The sequence below is a fragment of the Sceloporus undulatus genome, chromosome 2, assembly GCF_019175285.1.
Source record: "Sceloporus undulatus isolate JIND9_A2432 ecotype Alabama chromosome 2, SceUnd_v1.1, whole genome shotgun sequence".
Lineage (NCBI taxonomy): Eukaryota > Metazoa > Chordata > Lepidosauria > Squamata > Phrynosomatidae > Sceloporus > Sceloporus undulatus.
In genome coordinates, this window is record NC_056523.1 from 54,224,032 (window position 1) to 54,241,326 (window position 17,295).

The 17,295-nt window shown below is 39.8% G+C and overlaps 1 protein-coding gene across 1 annotated transcript in view; it reads right to left on the minus strand.

The window, feature by feature from the left end:
* TPRA1 (transmembrane protein adipocyte associated 1) overlaps window positions 1-17,295 on the minus strand; it is a 30,711-nt gene that overhangs the window by 5,689 nt on the left and 7,727 nt on the right. Inside the window, exons 3-9 of the mRNA XM_042452143.1 lie at window positions 13,653-13,739; window positions 12,328-12,400; window positions 10,954-11,033; window positions 6,665-6,775; window positions 6,446-6,506; window positions 4,419-4,521; window positions 2,159-2,239 (exon numbers count right to left, since the gene is read on the minus strand). Coding sequence (XP_042308077.1) covers window positions 2,159-2,239; window positions 4,419-4,521; window positions 6,446-6,506; window positions 6,665-6,775; window positions 10,954-11,033; window positions 12,328-12,400; window positions 13,653-13,739 — 596 coding nt within the window. The remainder of the gene's footprint in view (window positions 1-2,158; window positions 2,240-4,418; window positions 4,522-6,445; window positions 6,507-6,664; window positions 6,776-10,953; window positions 11,034-12,327; window positions 12,401-13,652; window positions 13,740-17,295) is intronic.

Consider the following 17,295-nt stretch of genomic DNA (forward strand, 5'->3'; position numbering starts at 1 on the left):
TCAGCAGTTCAGAATTTAATGAGGCTTTGCACAGACATTAAGAGACTAATCTTTCTGAATCCCTGTGATGAAGTCAAATATCATCTCCATTTCATTCAGTCATTGAATAAAATAAAACAGAGAGAGATTGTGTGAGCTCCCTTGAAGACCCTTTGCTAGAACACCCACTTCTACCTCTTTCTGGTAATATTTCATTATTTAAAAGATTTGTAATCTAGTTTTTGGGATAAACCCTCAAAAGATGATACACAGCTAGAATTAAAACAATGGCACAGTAAAAGAATAAAAGGCAGTGATAAAAACAATTATAAAATGAAATTAACAATTACACCAAACACCATCATAGGGGCTACAAGAGAAAATTCAATCATATGAATAATTTTTTGGCTATCACAGTTCAAATTGCACCTCTCTTACTCCCCTAGTTTTCTTCTCCTTTCCTCCCAAAATAGAAGGAGATGCTGCCTTGAAAGTCTGATGCCCTGTGACATGGGAAGACACTCTTGCACTTTCCTGCACCATAAAGAGTCACTGTAGCTGCCTCCACATTTTGACAGAAGCTGCTACTGATTTTCAGGGACAAAACTGCACATTCCTGGTGAGCTGATGATCTAGCCCTTCTCCACTGAGAAGTCACTACTAAAAAGACCTGATCCCTTGTGTCTGTCAGCTTAATTATTCTTAACAGACGCATACACAGAAACAAGACTTCAAGTCATAAGGTGTGAGGAGAAACCACTAGCTGCCTGCTTGTACTTTTCACCATTGTATGCTTAGACTGCTATTTTAGTTATGTTATTTTGGCATAAGCCACCTTGGGCATTCTTGAATGGAATGTTAGAAGAAAAATATCTCAATCAATAAGTTATCATGTTCTCAGTGAAATGAATCATGCTTAAGAAGAGTCCTTTAGTCGCAAATGTCAGGGATGATGGGAGTTGTAGCTCTTCACCTCTGGCTCGAACTCACCACCTTGTTATGCACCGGTGCTGACCAGTTTTAGCCAGTGGATAAAGCTTTGCTCTAAAGCAGCAGAGTTACAGAGAACAGGCTGAAGACCCTGACAAACTCTCCAAGCCTTCTCACTCTTGCTTCCACAGAAGTCTTCACCCTTCTTCAGGATCCAGCTGGCTCTTGTAGCTTCACCCAAGACACCAGACAACTCAGTAGTCTTAAATAAAAGATCTACTTTATTCTACCATATACAGCTCCAAAACTATCCAATACAACTCCTCAATACTATCCACTACTACCCACAAAATACATTGGGATTCATAGCCATTATTACAGTCATTGCAAGATACCACCCACTCTTGTCTGTTTCCATCCAGTGGGCGTGTACAACCATTTTCATTAGTTCTCTTGGTTCATCCGACAATTAATGATTTCATCATCTTAACCTTGTCCACTTAACAATTCTCAGGTGTGTTCAATTATCCACTTTACATTTCTGTCCTTGGCATTTAGGACTTGTTAACTACATTACCATTTTCACCTGTGTGGCTTCTAATTGTTTCTGCTGAGTCATCCTGACTCTCACATACATGTTTTATTTCATTCACTGTATATCCCATGTTGCTTTTTCCTTAACAGCAAAGGCTTACATTATTGAAAGCTTGTGATTCTTTCTATAAGGGAGGTTCTCCTGGGGGCTATCTTGATGCCATTTCATAGCTAGGCAAAAGCTTGTTTGTTTTCCAACCTTCTTATCCTAAAATGACCCTAATCTAGTTATGGTTTTATCTGCTCCCTTTGGATCGTGGAAGAGATGATGATGATGATTTATAACACCCTTGTCACCAAATGGCAGAATATCAGACATAAATAATCAAAAACAAATGATAAAACCCAATGCTGTAAAATACTAAAATACTATACTAATATCCTAAAAAGATTTTTTTCAAACAACTCCCCATGTAGCCAACAGTCATAATGGCTGGAGGGTTCTGGCAGCTGCAGTCTACAAAAATAACTTTTCCAAACTCTAGTTCCCTTTAAGAGTTGCTGCTTTTATACTTTATTATTGGATGTTTTAATTTTGTAGAGTTTTATCCTGAGGATGGCTATGAGGTTCTCCTCCCCCCCATGGGAGCTTGTTGAAAGATAGGATTTTTTTAAAAGCCTGTACTAAATCAAATTAAAAACCCTGATTACTCACCCAAAGAAACTTTTCAAAAATGCCACATAGATAAGTGGAGCAAAGAAGCTGAAATAGAGGAAGGTGGTGGCATCAACACAGCTGTCAAGAAAAGAGACACAAAAAAATCAGATTTAGATACCAGAACTTTCGATGTGTCTGGGGCTGCCAGTGTGAAAACTGGAGATGCTACCTGTCCCTTTAATTGCTCTGAAGAAAAAGGAACTTAGCTGGTGTCACACAACCAGGTAGCAAGCAACACCAACACAAGTCCCCTCTGTTACACAGCCATTAAAAGGACAGGAAGCGTCTCTAAATTTTCATTCTGGCAACCCTATTTGTGGCATGGCTCTGTTTCCCAAACGTGCTGAGCCAGGGAGAGACTCACTGTAGCAAAGTGGTGCTTTCACAAGAACAGATACATTATCTCATTGGGAAGGAAATAATTTCTTTCTCCAAAGTGACTCTGGACACCGATGGACAGAACTAATTAGCCTACAGAGGCTCTGCATACTTCACCACAAAGAGTGCCTTCAGGTATTATCTTTATTGCACAGAGGTAGCAGGCCCCATTGAACTAAAGGTGCCGCACATACAGCCTAATGACTGCAACAGAGTATATCATCAGGCACAGGAGAAATTCCTCAACCTTCTTCCTGTAGTCATACATTGCACATACAGGTTTCTACTCCCTTCCCATTTCTATTCTTGTGCCAAAAGGAAGGGGGAAGCCCTCAGTCTTGAACCATTGTACTGCTCTTCTGTTGCATACTGCTGCATACCTACCAGAAACAAATGAATGCACTCCAGTTAAATAGTATTATTTATTATTTTGTCACAAAAAGAGCAGAAACTGGTCTGCAAGCACCTGGGAACAGGCTGGCCTGTAAGTCCCTGCGGCTCTTGTCAGCACAGCCAATTTGTGAGATACAAACCAACAACATCTGCAGGTCCTCACAATTCCCACCCTTACACTAAAGAAAGATATGGCACACATCCTAAACAAAAATATTATATTACAGTTTTTCAGCCAAGCAGTTCTCCTTCTTGTCCTTTATTCAAGGTAAAACAACTGGGGAATGGACAAGGGTAGCCTTTAATTTTTCAGTTCTCATTATGTGACCAAAATATTTTAGTTTTCTGCATTTTATATGCTTTACAATTTCTTAGTCTTTTGTTCATTTTCTTCAGTATGTTTTTGCTGGTCAGCCACTCAGACCATGAAATTTCTCAGGTTACCACTTTTAAGTGGATGCATATTTATTTGTCCATTATAATATTTATAACCCACCTTTTGTCTAAAGATGTCATGAAAGTAAGAAGTAAAGTAGTAAGTAAGAAGTAAGGAACAAGAAGTCCTTCTACACAAGATCCAAAGGGTCATGCTAGGAACTCCACAGTGACAACCACTATGGAGTAAAGTAGCACTCTGACCCATTTGCTGATCTGCTAAACCTGGAGCCTGGAAAAATTATCCTGAAGGACTGCAACACCCAGAATCCCCTACCAGAATGGCCAGGTGACCTGAAGAGTCTGACAAATGTAGTCCAAGAAAGAATTTCTGCAAAATTTGCGATGAAACACACCCACACCCACAAACCGTACCCCATTTACTGTATCGGGAACAGAAGTTGTAGGAGAGGAGACTATGTATGATCAATCCAGTCTTGCTAAACATAATATTCATCCAAGCAAGTGTGCTGGCAGGAAGAAGACACTGAGTGGTTATGCCCACAAGGAGAGAAGAGATCGTGGATCCCAATTGAAATGTCAGGAAAAGGAATCTTGTGTGGCAGTGGTGGGCTGAGTGGCTGAAGTAGAACTTACATAGCCCAGCAAATTTGGAAGCCCACACTAATTACTGACCCTACCTAGCAAGTTTAAAAGCCTCAGTCCAAATTAGTCTGAAGTTCTTCTAAACGAAATACCGTAGCTCATATTTTAAGGATGAACACAACAAGAATGTAACAGGGAGAGGGTGGATGGATTTGTAAATAAGTGTAAAATATTTCATGATTCACTGTTATACAGAAAAAAATTGTTGTTGAGGTTTGCATTCTATGCAAAATATAAACAATAGCTAACTACATTATGATGGAAGCCAGACAAACTGATATTACTCTTAACTGTAGACTTATGGGAACTTAAGTATGCTACATGATCTCGACTTTTTTTTCTATAAAAGATAGTGAAGATTAATAAATAAATAAAATAAGTCTGAAGTTCTTCTGCTCAGTTCCCTAAAGGGCTGCTTTTTTGTACTGGTTCTCAGCATACGTACCATAACCCTTCTGTGATACCAGCACAGAGTAGAGCACTGCCCACACCCTGCACCAAATTCAGCACAGCGAGAATCCCAGCATAAATGTAGAAACTCTTCCTTGCTGGGGGGGGGGGGAGAGGAGAAAGAGACAAAGATGCGTATTCAAATCTAAAGCCATATAATTCCAACACTACAATCTCTTTGGTGGACAAATTAATTTTGAGCACTGGAAACATCAAATCATAAAAAGGAGACACTTGTGAACTGCCTATTTCAGAACATTCTCCATCTATGGCCATTTATGGTCATTACATAACTTTAAGATACCTGAATTTGTTCACTTTCCTCTTTCCTGGTCTTCCTATTATGTTATGTCTCCACAAGCATAAGCCATTCTAAAACCATTTGTCTATTTTGTTCATTGTACAGCACTTAGTAGAGTGTTTTCTTTTAATAGATCAACATTTTGCGCAGTGTAAAGTCAGAGATGTAATTCTGTACCATTTTAAAAGTACACTGAGGAAAAAAGGCAATGTCATCCAGAAACACATAATCAATTGCACAGCTGCTTCTTTCATGAAGAAAAAACTTGTAGAGCAGGAAATCAAACACATACATACATCCCAACCAAAGGAAGCACTTGAGCAGAGATTTCAAATTGCTTTTTCAAAGAATGCAGATGTCCTACAAATAGAATCTTGCCCAAAACATCCTTGTACTTTCTCCTCAGTAACACTTGCTCATGAAGATACAACGGAGGAAAAAACCTTCAAATATAGAGGACCAACTCATGCATTGAGTTCCCAGTCCCAGGACAAGAGCCGTTTGCCTCAAGGCAAGTAATTGCCAATCGTGGCTACACTTTTTGCATGCTGTTACAACTCCAGACTGGAATACTTCCATTTGGGAAAAGGGGGAAATTGCTTTGAAACTTCTAATGCGACCAGGACTTCTGGTCACTTTCCTTCCATCACTCCTGCTTCTAGGATTTGATCTAAGAACAGCTGAACTGTACCATTTTTCTGGGGTTTAAGGAGTTGTAGATGGCAGTAACACAACATTGTGTGGATTTGGGGGAATTTTCAGCCAAAAAAATCACCCAGGGAAAAAAAATAATTTGAGAAGGGATGTGAAAGCTTCATGGGTCAGAAAAAGACATCCTGGGGGCCACATGTGGACCACAGGTTGCACATTGCCCACCCCTGTTCTACTCAGTGGAGTTACTGATATCACATCTGTGCTCATAGCTTCACCTAGACATTTAAAGAAGAAGAGGTGTTTGAGTGTGTGTTTTATCAGCAAGGCAGCAGAAGGCTTTCTTAGTAGCTGCTTCTGAACCTCAGAACTGTCTGGCAAGAGAGGTCAGGGTTCCTCCCTACTCTTGTTCTTCCACCAGCAAGCAAACCTCTATATTCAGTCCAGAAAGCTGTCTGTGGTTGAAGAGGGTCTAAACCAGTTGGGTGCTGGCTAAGTCCTTTATTGTTCTATTTTTATACTATGTTGAATAAATAAATAAATAAATAAATAAAAATATTTATTTGTATTCCACTTTTTCACAGAGAAATCAAAGCGGATTCCAACAGTATAAATAAAACATCAGAGAATTAAAAATTACAATTTAAAACCCCCAAAACCCCAACCCATCCCCCAGTGATTAAAAACAGTGATCAACATATAAAAAAAGATTAAACATCAAAAGATTTAAAATTATCCAATAGGAGTACATTAAAAATTAAAATTTTGGGCAGATTAACATGAGAAATGAATCTTCTTCTAAAGGGGGGGGATGGAGGTGATGATAATTTTAGTGTTGGTATCAGTAGAGGGGGGAGGCAAGTCTAATAGAGCTAAAGGATCTAACCTAGTCTGGGAAGGCCTGCCGGATTTTGATATTAATCTTTATTTTATTATGATGAGTCAGCCTGATTGTTTTTTCTGATAGAAAGATAAGGTATAAATTAAATAAATAAAAGAAATCTGCTATTGGAATGAACATAAAGACAGAGAGTGCTGGCAGTGCTGGCTGAAAAACGCAAATCACTTACATGGCAGAGAAATACGGTCCTTCAAGGGTGTTTTTGGAAGCATCATCACGAATGAATATACCTGTTGAGAAAGAAATCAATAGGTGAGATGGGGAGGAGGTGACTAAAGGAAGATGGATGGAGAATACCTAAGATCCTGGCTCATTTGTCTTTGAATTGAATGGACATGTTTATAATACATCAAAAATAAAGATAATAAATCAGAGAAAAATACCTTACCAGAAAAAAGAAACAGGAGCTTGCAAGCCAGAAATGCCTTCCTCCATGGCCATAGATATTGAAATCTTCTGCTGAGAGTCTGGCATCAGGATACCGGATTTCCAGAGTTCCCTGAAAGATTGGTAGACCAGTTCAGTGGGGTTAACAGAAGAACAACACAGTTTACAGATCTATCCCATTTCTAGCATGAGATGCTGAGGAAAAGGTACTTGACCTAATTTGGAAACCACTTCATTCTAGTACACCACAAAATGTGTCAGTCAATTCAGAAATACCAAAGCATCAGAGAATGGCCCATTAATCCAATTGCAGGAGGCCTTCAATGAATGGTGAGAGAGAGACTTATGAATCTACTAATATATTGGTAGTAGTGTTACAATATTTTTATCATTAGTAATCATTAATAATTATCATTTATATTTCTTGGAGACATTTTAATCTTACAATTAAAATACCCCTCCTTATCAGAAAAAAGAAACAGGAGCTTGCAATTAAACTGTATAACTAAAGTGTAATCTTATCATTCAAATGTAAACAAATGAAAATACAATACAAATGATACATAATACCTCCCTCTTATGTTACTCGTCATTTGATAAGTAAAGCCAGCTTAGGAGTTATAGAAGGTGAGATAAAAAAATAAAAAGTAAAAATTTCTTTTTATTTCTTCTCCACTAATCACAGCCAATCAATCACTGCACTAATCACTGCAATCAATTGTAATATCTTTTCCTATAACATCTTCCAGCCTATCAGCTGAGATTAAGTGTCTCATATATCTGGGATAAACTTTCCAAAACCTTTACACAGCAAGACTAAAGAATGTGTGATTTGCCAAATGTTGTTGGACTCCAGCTCCCATCATAAGTCAATATTGGCTGTACAGGTTAGGGCTGACAGCAGTTGTAGTCTTCGGGGGGGTCATTTCATCCTTGCTGTAGAGTCAAGAAAGAATGAAACTGGACTCCTATCATAATCCTAAATACATTTGCCAGATTCCTGCTGAATGGAGTGGGACTGGCCCTCTCCTAATCATGTTTGCTCACTGCCAGAGAGTCAGTATGGTACAGTAACTAAGAGGATGGAAATGGCATTTGGAAGAGACATGTTTGAGTCCTCATTGTGTCATGAAGCTTGATAATCAATATCCTACATGGTGCAGCCAGAGTATTACTGTCTGTGCAGTTCTGCATCCCTCCTGATCTAGGAAGCCAATTTCCAAAAGCACAGCCATGATCATTTATTGTCTGAAGTAGAGAAGACTGCCAAGCAATACCCTCCTAAAGACACTGGAGATTCAGGAGGGCAATATCACCTCTCTTCTCTTGGCTGAGGAACTATGAGTGTGTGTTTCTTGCGTACCTCCCACCCAAACTCCAATAAATGGCTGTGGCAACATGCTTACTAGCTGCCAGGGGGAGGAAGTAGATGTCATGCAAAGTGGGGCTGCGTATTTCTTTTTGGAAGTCAAAAAGAAAATATGCACGTGTGTAACTATGCACACAAACATCATCCACAGGGTTTCAAAAAATGGGTAACTATGGTGCAGTCATTCTATTATGAGGATAAAGTGGGGAGGAGTAGAGCTTTATGTATGTATCCTGCCTTGTGCAACTTACAGAAACCAACTTACTATAGGTCAATCTGCTTGATACTGTATATTAGTTCCATACTGCCTCCCTACTATATGGAACAACTATAAACCTTTCATACCTGTGAAAAAGGAAATCTAACTTCATAGATTTAGCACATGTTATGAGTGCATCTGCATAATGCTGAGACAGAAGCCAGCATGGTTACATCAGCACTTCTAGACAGTGTTCTGCCACTTAGTTTTAAATAGGAATCATCTGGAATATCATGTGGTAGCTGTACATTTCCTACATTTCTCTAAGAGATGCCAAAACAGCAGACAAGAACGCTCCTGTTAACACAATGGCATTCCATGCCACCAACAAGCCTGAACACCAGCATGATAGCAAAATAGAACATGCTGAAAATGTACAAATGCTGCATTGTTCAGACTTCCTTAATACACTAAGCTATCAAAGTGCCTAACAATCTTTTGAGAAGGAGCCACTTTCAGATCAGAAGTAATCTCTAGGGATGAACGTGTCTGGGCACAATAATCTTTTTTTCTCAGTTTAGAAAGAATGGAGAAGCCAAACCTCTAGCTATAGAAAGCTCTAGTCCTGGGCTCAACAGAGAGCCTCTTGAACTGAAGCTAAGTAGGAATCAGATATGTGGCATACATTCTCTGTTTGTTGCCAAGTAAACTAAAGCAGAACCCACAGGGCTAGAAAAAGAAAGCAAAAATACAATATGGGATCATTTTTCCAGGTCACCATTCAATCTGACTTATGAAGATTTTACAGGCACCTTCAACCAACACTACATGCAAGCAAGAACCCAGCAGGAGCTGAAGAAGCAGTGCCAAAAAAAATGTTTGTATACAAGTAAAGTTGCCCTTTGACTCTTCAATTTCAGATACCAAAATGTTGTAGACATTCCCTGCAAGAGGATTCCCCTAAAATATTTTGTCTTAAACAGACATTTATGTGTTCTCTCTGTGGCATGGAGAAATATCCACTAGACTTGAAAGTATAACAGACCAGATTTGGAAGCATAACTGAAAGTGGTCCTTGCCTTGTTATGTTTCTGATACTGGTGTCTGTGTGCATGTACTCTGTGCAAATGTATGCCAGTTGAACTATTCCAGTTATAATATTGTTTATCTAATGCTCCTCTGTGATCAAAGGATAGAATTGATAGAATAAAAACATCTCTGTGTTGCCTTTTTTATTTCTATTATTTGGGGATGATTCATACACATGAAATCAATCTTTTTCTACACTACAACTAGTGTAGAAATACAGTCCGCCCTTCTCTTATGCGGGGATCCGTTCTGGACCCCCCCCCCACGTAAGAGAAAAACGCCGATGCTCAAGCCCCATTCAAATGAAGGGGCTCGTGCCCACAGCCGCTCAGCGGTGGCACACAGGGTGCACGGCATGGGAACGCCCCCCATTCATGTGAATGGGACATGCTGTGCCTTGCACCCCGCATGCTCAAAGCCACGTATAACGCAGGCGCACTGTATATTGATAAATGAAATATGTTAATGAATTTTGTATTGTTTTTATTAACTGACTTGTTAATTCTTCCCTTTTATATAGAGCAGAACTTCTATCACATTATTGTCCAATTTTTATCATTAGTTCTTTTTCCATAGTGCTTGGTTACTTGTATTTTTTGCTTGTCTTGTTAGACATCATATTTGTTTTGCTATCATTAAGCTACTCTGAACCTCTGCTTTCATTTTAAAATTATTTAATTAAAATTATAATAATATTTATTTGTTTCCCGCCCAATCACACGGATCCGGGTGGCTAACAGCAGTGGGGAAATACAATATAAGAAAATACAATATAAAAAAAAAGAACCATAAATGCTAATGGACTGCAGGAGCTGGGTGAACATTAGACAAATTTCTGAATCCTATAAAGCTTTCATGCTGGTTAGTCAGTTGCCTTGCCCTGGATAAAGGGTCTCTCAAAACCCCAAGATCAGAAGCAGGCAGACTTCAAGTTAGTGGGTTCCAATTTGTTCATTTGCTAGAACTCCATTATTCACCAACCAGTGCATTTGTCAAAGGAATCAACCTCAAATGAAAGAATTCAAAGCCCAGAAACGTGTTCCGAGAACCAAAACTGCATGAGACACCCTCCCAAGTCTGGTCTTCATGCTCATTTTCTTTCATTCATTTGGTTGTTTATATCCCATCATGGCAACTTTCAATTTAAAACAAAACCAATAATTACCCCAAGTTGCCTTCATTTTAAAGATTTTCTTGTTTCAGGGTGATTTAAATATAATACATTCCATTTTTATAATGTATTTTATTGTTGCTGAAATGTTTTAATTGACTGTATTATATATTTTATTGATTAACATTTTTATTTATGAACTGCCCTGGAAAGTCTTTGCTCATAAATAAATGCATAGAGAAACAACTGTGGGTAAGAAGTCCTACTACAAATTACCTAGGTATCTACTAAGAAATCCAAATCTACCTTCTGTCCAGGCCTATTCCAAATGGTACCTCATGGAGGTGAGTTGGCCTATCCCATCTCAGTGTTTTCCGTAATGTTGACATTTACTTGGCATGGGCTTTGTTCTTTTACACCCACAATAAATCCAACCTTGGATTTTTTTTCACAAATAGGCTGTCCTCCTCCCTTGAGGAAATGAAGTAGAAAGGCAGGGGCTTCTACTTCCGTAGTGCTTACCTGAGTGACAGAATAAGCCAGAGACAGCACCGCTGTGATAGCTAATACACGCTTGACACTGGATTTGCTCTCCAGGTGACCTAAATGCAACAAAGACCATACCATGAATCATTCCCTTGACACACTTCAGAAATTTAACATTCTTTCTTTCCAGCCTATGCAACCAATCTCAAGAATCCAGCTCTTTTTATCCAGAATGGACAATGTTTCCATCACATGTTTCCATCTCTCATCATTAGCTATGCTGGGAGACCTACTGGAATTAGTAGTCCAACAACATCTAGACAGCAACATATTCCCCACTTCTGCTTCTGAGGATGTAAACTGCCTCAAGAGTACTGTCAACAGCTGGGGAGAAGGCATTAAGAAGGGGGTAGGATGGGATGTTGTTGCCTTTATACTATGCCAAAAACAAAACAAAACACATTCCCACAAAGACACACTCCATACAAAACCAAAGGTGGGAAAGCCCACATAAAACTGGTTACAGTCTAATAACTGCCATAAGAGCATTTCACTACATTCACCTTAACTTTTCTACTGGTTATTATAATTTGTCAAATGTACTCTTGCATGTGTCCCACAGCTATTGTGATACTATTGTGAGACAACTAGCTCCTAGTTGCCCAGTCATCATAGTAATATATGTACCATACCACTGAAGACAACTTAGGTTCTTTTTTATCATTCTGTGGTGGTTTGCACTACAATGTGTTGCATCCTGACTGTGATAGTGTAATCAAAGTGGGACTTTACAGAGGGGTTTTTGGTCATATTTTTAGTGTTCATATTTTTGTATGATTAAATTGGTGGGCTGATTTTTTTAAAAAATTCATTTTTTCCCTACATATCTCCATTTTCTCTAGTACTGTAAACTGCTGTCACACTTCTAGGTCATCGTAAAAACATCTGTGTGATCACTGCTGGAACAGGGTGCTGGATTAGATGAAAACTTATTCATATTGATATATTGTTTATTTGTTATATGAATCTGTAATTTAAAAAAAATGGTTGTTCTTCACGCTAGCTACTTTGCTCTATTTTTCAAATACAAAATACAGTATTGCCTTTAGCAAGTACATCTGGATTCCTTGGAACAAATGGGCAACAGGTGCTCCTTTAATTGCTGCAGACTGATTGTCTGGAAATGTTTTTAGTTTAACAAGCTTTTGAAAAAAATTCTGCATGCACAAATGTCCTTTCTGTAGCCTGACTAATATGCCCAAATGACACCAAATGTGTAGCAAGTGAAAACAGGTTGTGTGCAAGCTGGATGGCTGAGGTCCCCACAGCAGGGCAATATTCACCATGCCTCAATTGTCTCACCTAGGAAAAGGGCAAGTGTGCTAAGCGACCCAAAGGAAGAATCCTTACCAAATGCAAGGCCCAGGATCACCATGCTCAGCTCTATGGCTAGAAGGAAAAATCTTGTGATTTCCCAAAGGATCTAAGGAAGACAATACAGGTCAGAAAGAGAAAGACAAAGTCAAGACACAGAATGATCAGGCTCTGAAGAGAAGCTAGCACACTGATGCTGCAGCTTTTCTCTCATCAGAAAGCTTGCTGAAAATAAGAAATCCTTCTTAGTGTCTCCTCTTCATGACCTAATGCATGGATGCTCACTCACATGCATTTTCAGGGTTAATTACACTCAGGACTCTGCATTCTGCAATGCTACAGGATTGCAATGTTAATCTTTGTTGTGTTTTTGAACTTCTGGTCCATAGGCTAGGCAAGTGGGAGGAGAATACCCGAATCCTCATTCTCCTGGGTGCAATATGTGCAAATTTTGGACTGTGAGAAGAAAATGACTGAAACTTTTAATACATTGGATAATACTTGACTATACCTAGGAGGTGAAGACACAGCATTATACAATTGGCTTCTTTCCCCTATAAATATTACAGTTCAGTTTTTTCTGGGCAGAGGACCAAAGTTGATTTAGCACATAAAATTGGCAGATTTTTTTTTAAAAAAACAAATACATACAATGCTGGATTTTCAACAGAAATACAGAAATAGCAATGAGACACAATATACCAGCCATTCTCTGTCTTTCAGCCCCTGTAATCATCCTGTTTCCACTTTTGTTCAAATCCAGAAGCTGATTCACCCAACTCTAAAGCTTATTCGCCCTTAAAAATACATGGCAATCCCTGTCCATATAGTTTGATCCCTTAGTCCAATCACAATTTCTGTGCTTTGTCCCAAATCTTGCCACGTTGCTGGATTTCATCTGACCCATATGCATCCATCAACTTCTGACAGTTAACTGACACAGGTTATGTGCCTCTTTTCCACATGGCACAGAACTTGTAAGAATCATCCACTCTCCTAAGAAAGCTCTAGGAAATAGTCCTTGGTTGCTGGTCAACAGCAAACATCTATCTTGGCAATAAAATGTCTAATTAAGAGTTGTTGTTCTACTGTTCTTACTCTGAATCAGGGATGTGCAATTCCAGGACTGCCAGGTTGGCAGTTTACCCTGCAACCCACCACATAGTCGGGGCAGCAAGAATATGCAAACTGCGGCGTATATTTGAGGCACACTGAAGGCGGGCAGTATCATCACTGATAATAACTGATAATTAAATAGAAGATAACTAAATAGAACTAAAACACCAGTATGGTACTGCCACCAAAAATGGTGCTGTAGCTATCAAGTCCATCTCCCGCTCTGGTGTCAAAGCTGATCTCACCTTGTCTGTAACTGTAGCAGCTGTTGATGCGCTGACTGTCATAGAGACAACGGCCCGAGCGATCCCAACCACAGCTACTACAAAAACCTAAAACAGAGGAAGTGAGCTGTTCAAAGCATATTCAGTTACAGATTAGCTATTTTAGTTAAACACTGACAGCAACGACGATAATTAGTAGTACTGGGAGTGGAAAGCCAACAGACTGACCACAGAGGCAACTTTTTAAATAAGTGCCAGGCTACCTCAGTCAAGAAACATTATACAGTTCTTACAGCAAAGGGCAACAGAAAAGTTTTAATGACTAAATATTTTCAAGGCTTTGAGGGAAGGCACAATCTCTTTCTCTTGCCAATAACAGAATCATCATCCCTTCATGTTATCTGTCTATATTTTATGTAGGCAACCAACATTAGAAGATCAACAGATTGATGATGGGTGCTGAAACCAGGATATCTGAAGTTGAGCTGGAGAAGTGCCTTTGGCATCTAGCCCTTGCCAGCCTCTACTTCCATAGAATTGCTGTTACTCCTCACAAGACTAGGACTGTGCTAACTGCTGGTATGGAAAACCTAAGCAGCTGTTCCTCCCTTCCCAAGCCATCAGCTTCCTCAGTGGAAAGGGTATGTAAAAGCAAAGGCAGCCACAGGTGGCTCCTGGTTGGGGTCAACCCCAAAGAGGTGACATGAAAGAGGGTAATCCCTTGGGAGAAACATAGGGGCAGAAATTAAGATGATATGCTCTGAGAGACTTGTGGAATCTGAAGGATTTCTAAATGATCTAGGGAGTCTTCCTCCTGACAGGGCTGGCAGTCCTATCAAGGCCTCGTTTCACTATGGAATGGAGAATTGGAATGGAGAGAGTGCTATTGGTAAATTACTCCTAAACATCCAGTCTAGTGCTATGAAGCCTGTAATTCATCTTGATTTATAGAAGATCTGTGGGCAATGAAGCAGTTTGTGTGATGGCTAGATTGCACATGGTGTAGGTCTTGGAGTGAATGTGATCGGAAATCAGCAAAGACTCTTTGTTGTGCCTACTATGCAGGAGTGAGGCCAAAAAAATCATATTACACCTCTAAGATTACATTTTAACCTCCTACTCAGTGGGACTTTTACAATTGAAGAGATGTATTTTGGGTATAGACCTGCAACCTAACTACCTGCTGTAAAAAAATTGCTATGTACTTTGAGAAAAAAACTGCTCACATTCACTCAGAACTTGACACCACACTTGTTACAGAGCCTAGGGAGTTATTCAGTACACCGTTGGATCCATTATGTGATCAGTATCACTTACTGAGGCCTGCTGATGTGGACAAGATGTGTGAAGCAGTTCAGCCTACCACATGTAAGCTTGATCCAACTCCAGGATGTGGACGTATTTGGAACACCGATGGACAAATGACCTCCAGATGGTACTGTATTGGGTGCAAACATCCATCATTTCCAGCCAAGATGTCAAATGATGGGAGTTGTAGCTCACTTGCCCCAATGCAGTGTTTCAAGCTGCAGCTGGAAAGGGGGCATTGAAGGGCAACCAGAACAACCAAGCAGCTCTTTACACAATTTCAAATGAAGCAGAAGAATGTGTGAACATTTCCTAAAGTAAAGATATTTTTTTGGTTTCAATAACTGGCCTTCAATGATTTATACTAGCTTCTCTTGGAATTTTTGTTTGTTTTTTCTGGGTTTTAATATTTGTAAACTTTTTAATATAATTTTAATTGATGATATGTGTTATTGATTTATTTTATTGTCTCACATTTTTGTTTTGTGTTGTACACCGCTTTGATCAAATTTGGAAAAGCGGTTTATAAATAATAAATATTATTATTATTATTATTATTATTATTAGTTATTACTGGGACCAAGTTTGCAATCCTGTAATTCTATAACTCTTGGCAAAAGCTGGTGTGTGTGTGTGTGTGTGTGTGCGCGCGCGCATGCACACACATGCCTTCATATCACCCACAGATTTATGGCAACACCATGAATTTCACGGGGTTTTGCTAGGCAAGGAATACCCAAGCAGATTTGCCAGCTCCTTCCTCCAAAACACAGAGGCTTTCTAGATTGGCATTTGGGACGTCCGGAGGACGTCCCATTTTAAAAAAGGGGCGTCTCTTCTAGACGCCCCTGTGCCTAATACGGACTCTGTCCGTACAAGATGGCACCGGCCCTTCTACATGGCCGGCGCCATCTTTGCGTATCGGACGCTGAGCGTCCGTACGCGTCGCGTCCCTTGTGACGTAGCGAGTGCGCCCCTGGCGCCTCGCTACGTCACAAACGCGACTGAAAAAGAAGCTCCATTTTGGAGCTTCTTTTTCTGTCTGCACGGGAGCCGTGCCGTGTGGAGGCTCCGGCTCCCCTGCAGACTAACCGGCGGCGGCGGCAGACCGCCGCAAAGCGGCGGTTTGTATCCCGCCATCATCTACAGCATCTGGTATTCATTGGCAGTCTCCCATCCAAGTACTAACTAGGACTGACCGTGCTTAGCTTCCAAGGTCAGATGGGTTCTGGTACCTTTAGTGTATTTGGACCCTTAGGGCTTACAGTACTCAACATCTTGAAAATGTAAGCTTTCTGTCTTTCAGTGTTCAAAGTCTTTCATAGTCACTGAAGAGATATTTGAAACTGAAAAAGAACACACATCATGTATGTCCTCCCCCTCCCAAAAAAAAAAAAACCCTCTGCACCCCCTCCCTTGAGATTCACCCAATATTTAATTTATTTAGATCCAGTATTTCTTCTGACATGGGATGACTTACAACAAGGCATTTTTTAAAAAAGGAATAAGCTAAAGCCCTAATGATAAAGGGGAAGAATTGTAGGTTAGAAAATCAAATAAGTATATTATGAAATAAAACTTTAGTGGAAGAATAGTAAGTTATGAAAAAAAAATGCAGGTCACTTTGGTAGGCAATTTAAATCTTTGCTTTTTATGAGGCACACAATATTTAGAGCCTTCCTTGTAACAGATGTTATAACAGCAGTGTTCTGAGTCTTCCTTATTCAAAGGTCACACGTATCCTAATTCACCCTGTTCAAACAGACAGAATGTTGTCCCCCACTGAAGCCCCACCGAAGCCAGGCCTCCATTTGGCTGATACATTAATCCTACTGACAGATGCTGTAAAAAGACTGAGGCCATGAGGCCCGGATAGACAGGTCTTTGGCTGCCACACTTAACAATGCTACACAAAGATTCCAGCAAGACATGACACGGCTAGGGTTGCCATAAGTCAGGACCTCTGAACTAGGACAAATGTAGGACAAACGTAGGACAAAATTTTCAAATGGAGGACATGCAAAAAATGATGTTTTTTTTAAAAAAATTCATATAAATGCATGATTCTTAGGCATGAGAAAAATGGAGGACATTTGGCATTATTCCTAGACAGATGGCAGAAATGTGCTTCCCTTTCTGGTCAAACCTGAAGAGGAGGAAGAGTGGAAGAAGCAGAGGAGGAGGAAGAGGAGAAGAAGAAAAGGAGGAAGAAGAGGTGGAGGAAGAGGGGGAAAGGAGGAGGAGGAAGAAGAGGAAGTAGAGAGGAAGAAAAAGGGGAGGAAGAGGGGAAGGATGAGGTGGAAAATAAGAGGAGGAGGAAGAAGAAGAAGGGGAGGAAGAGGAGGAGGAGGAGAGG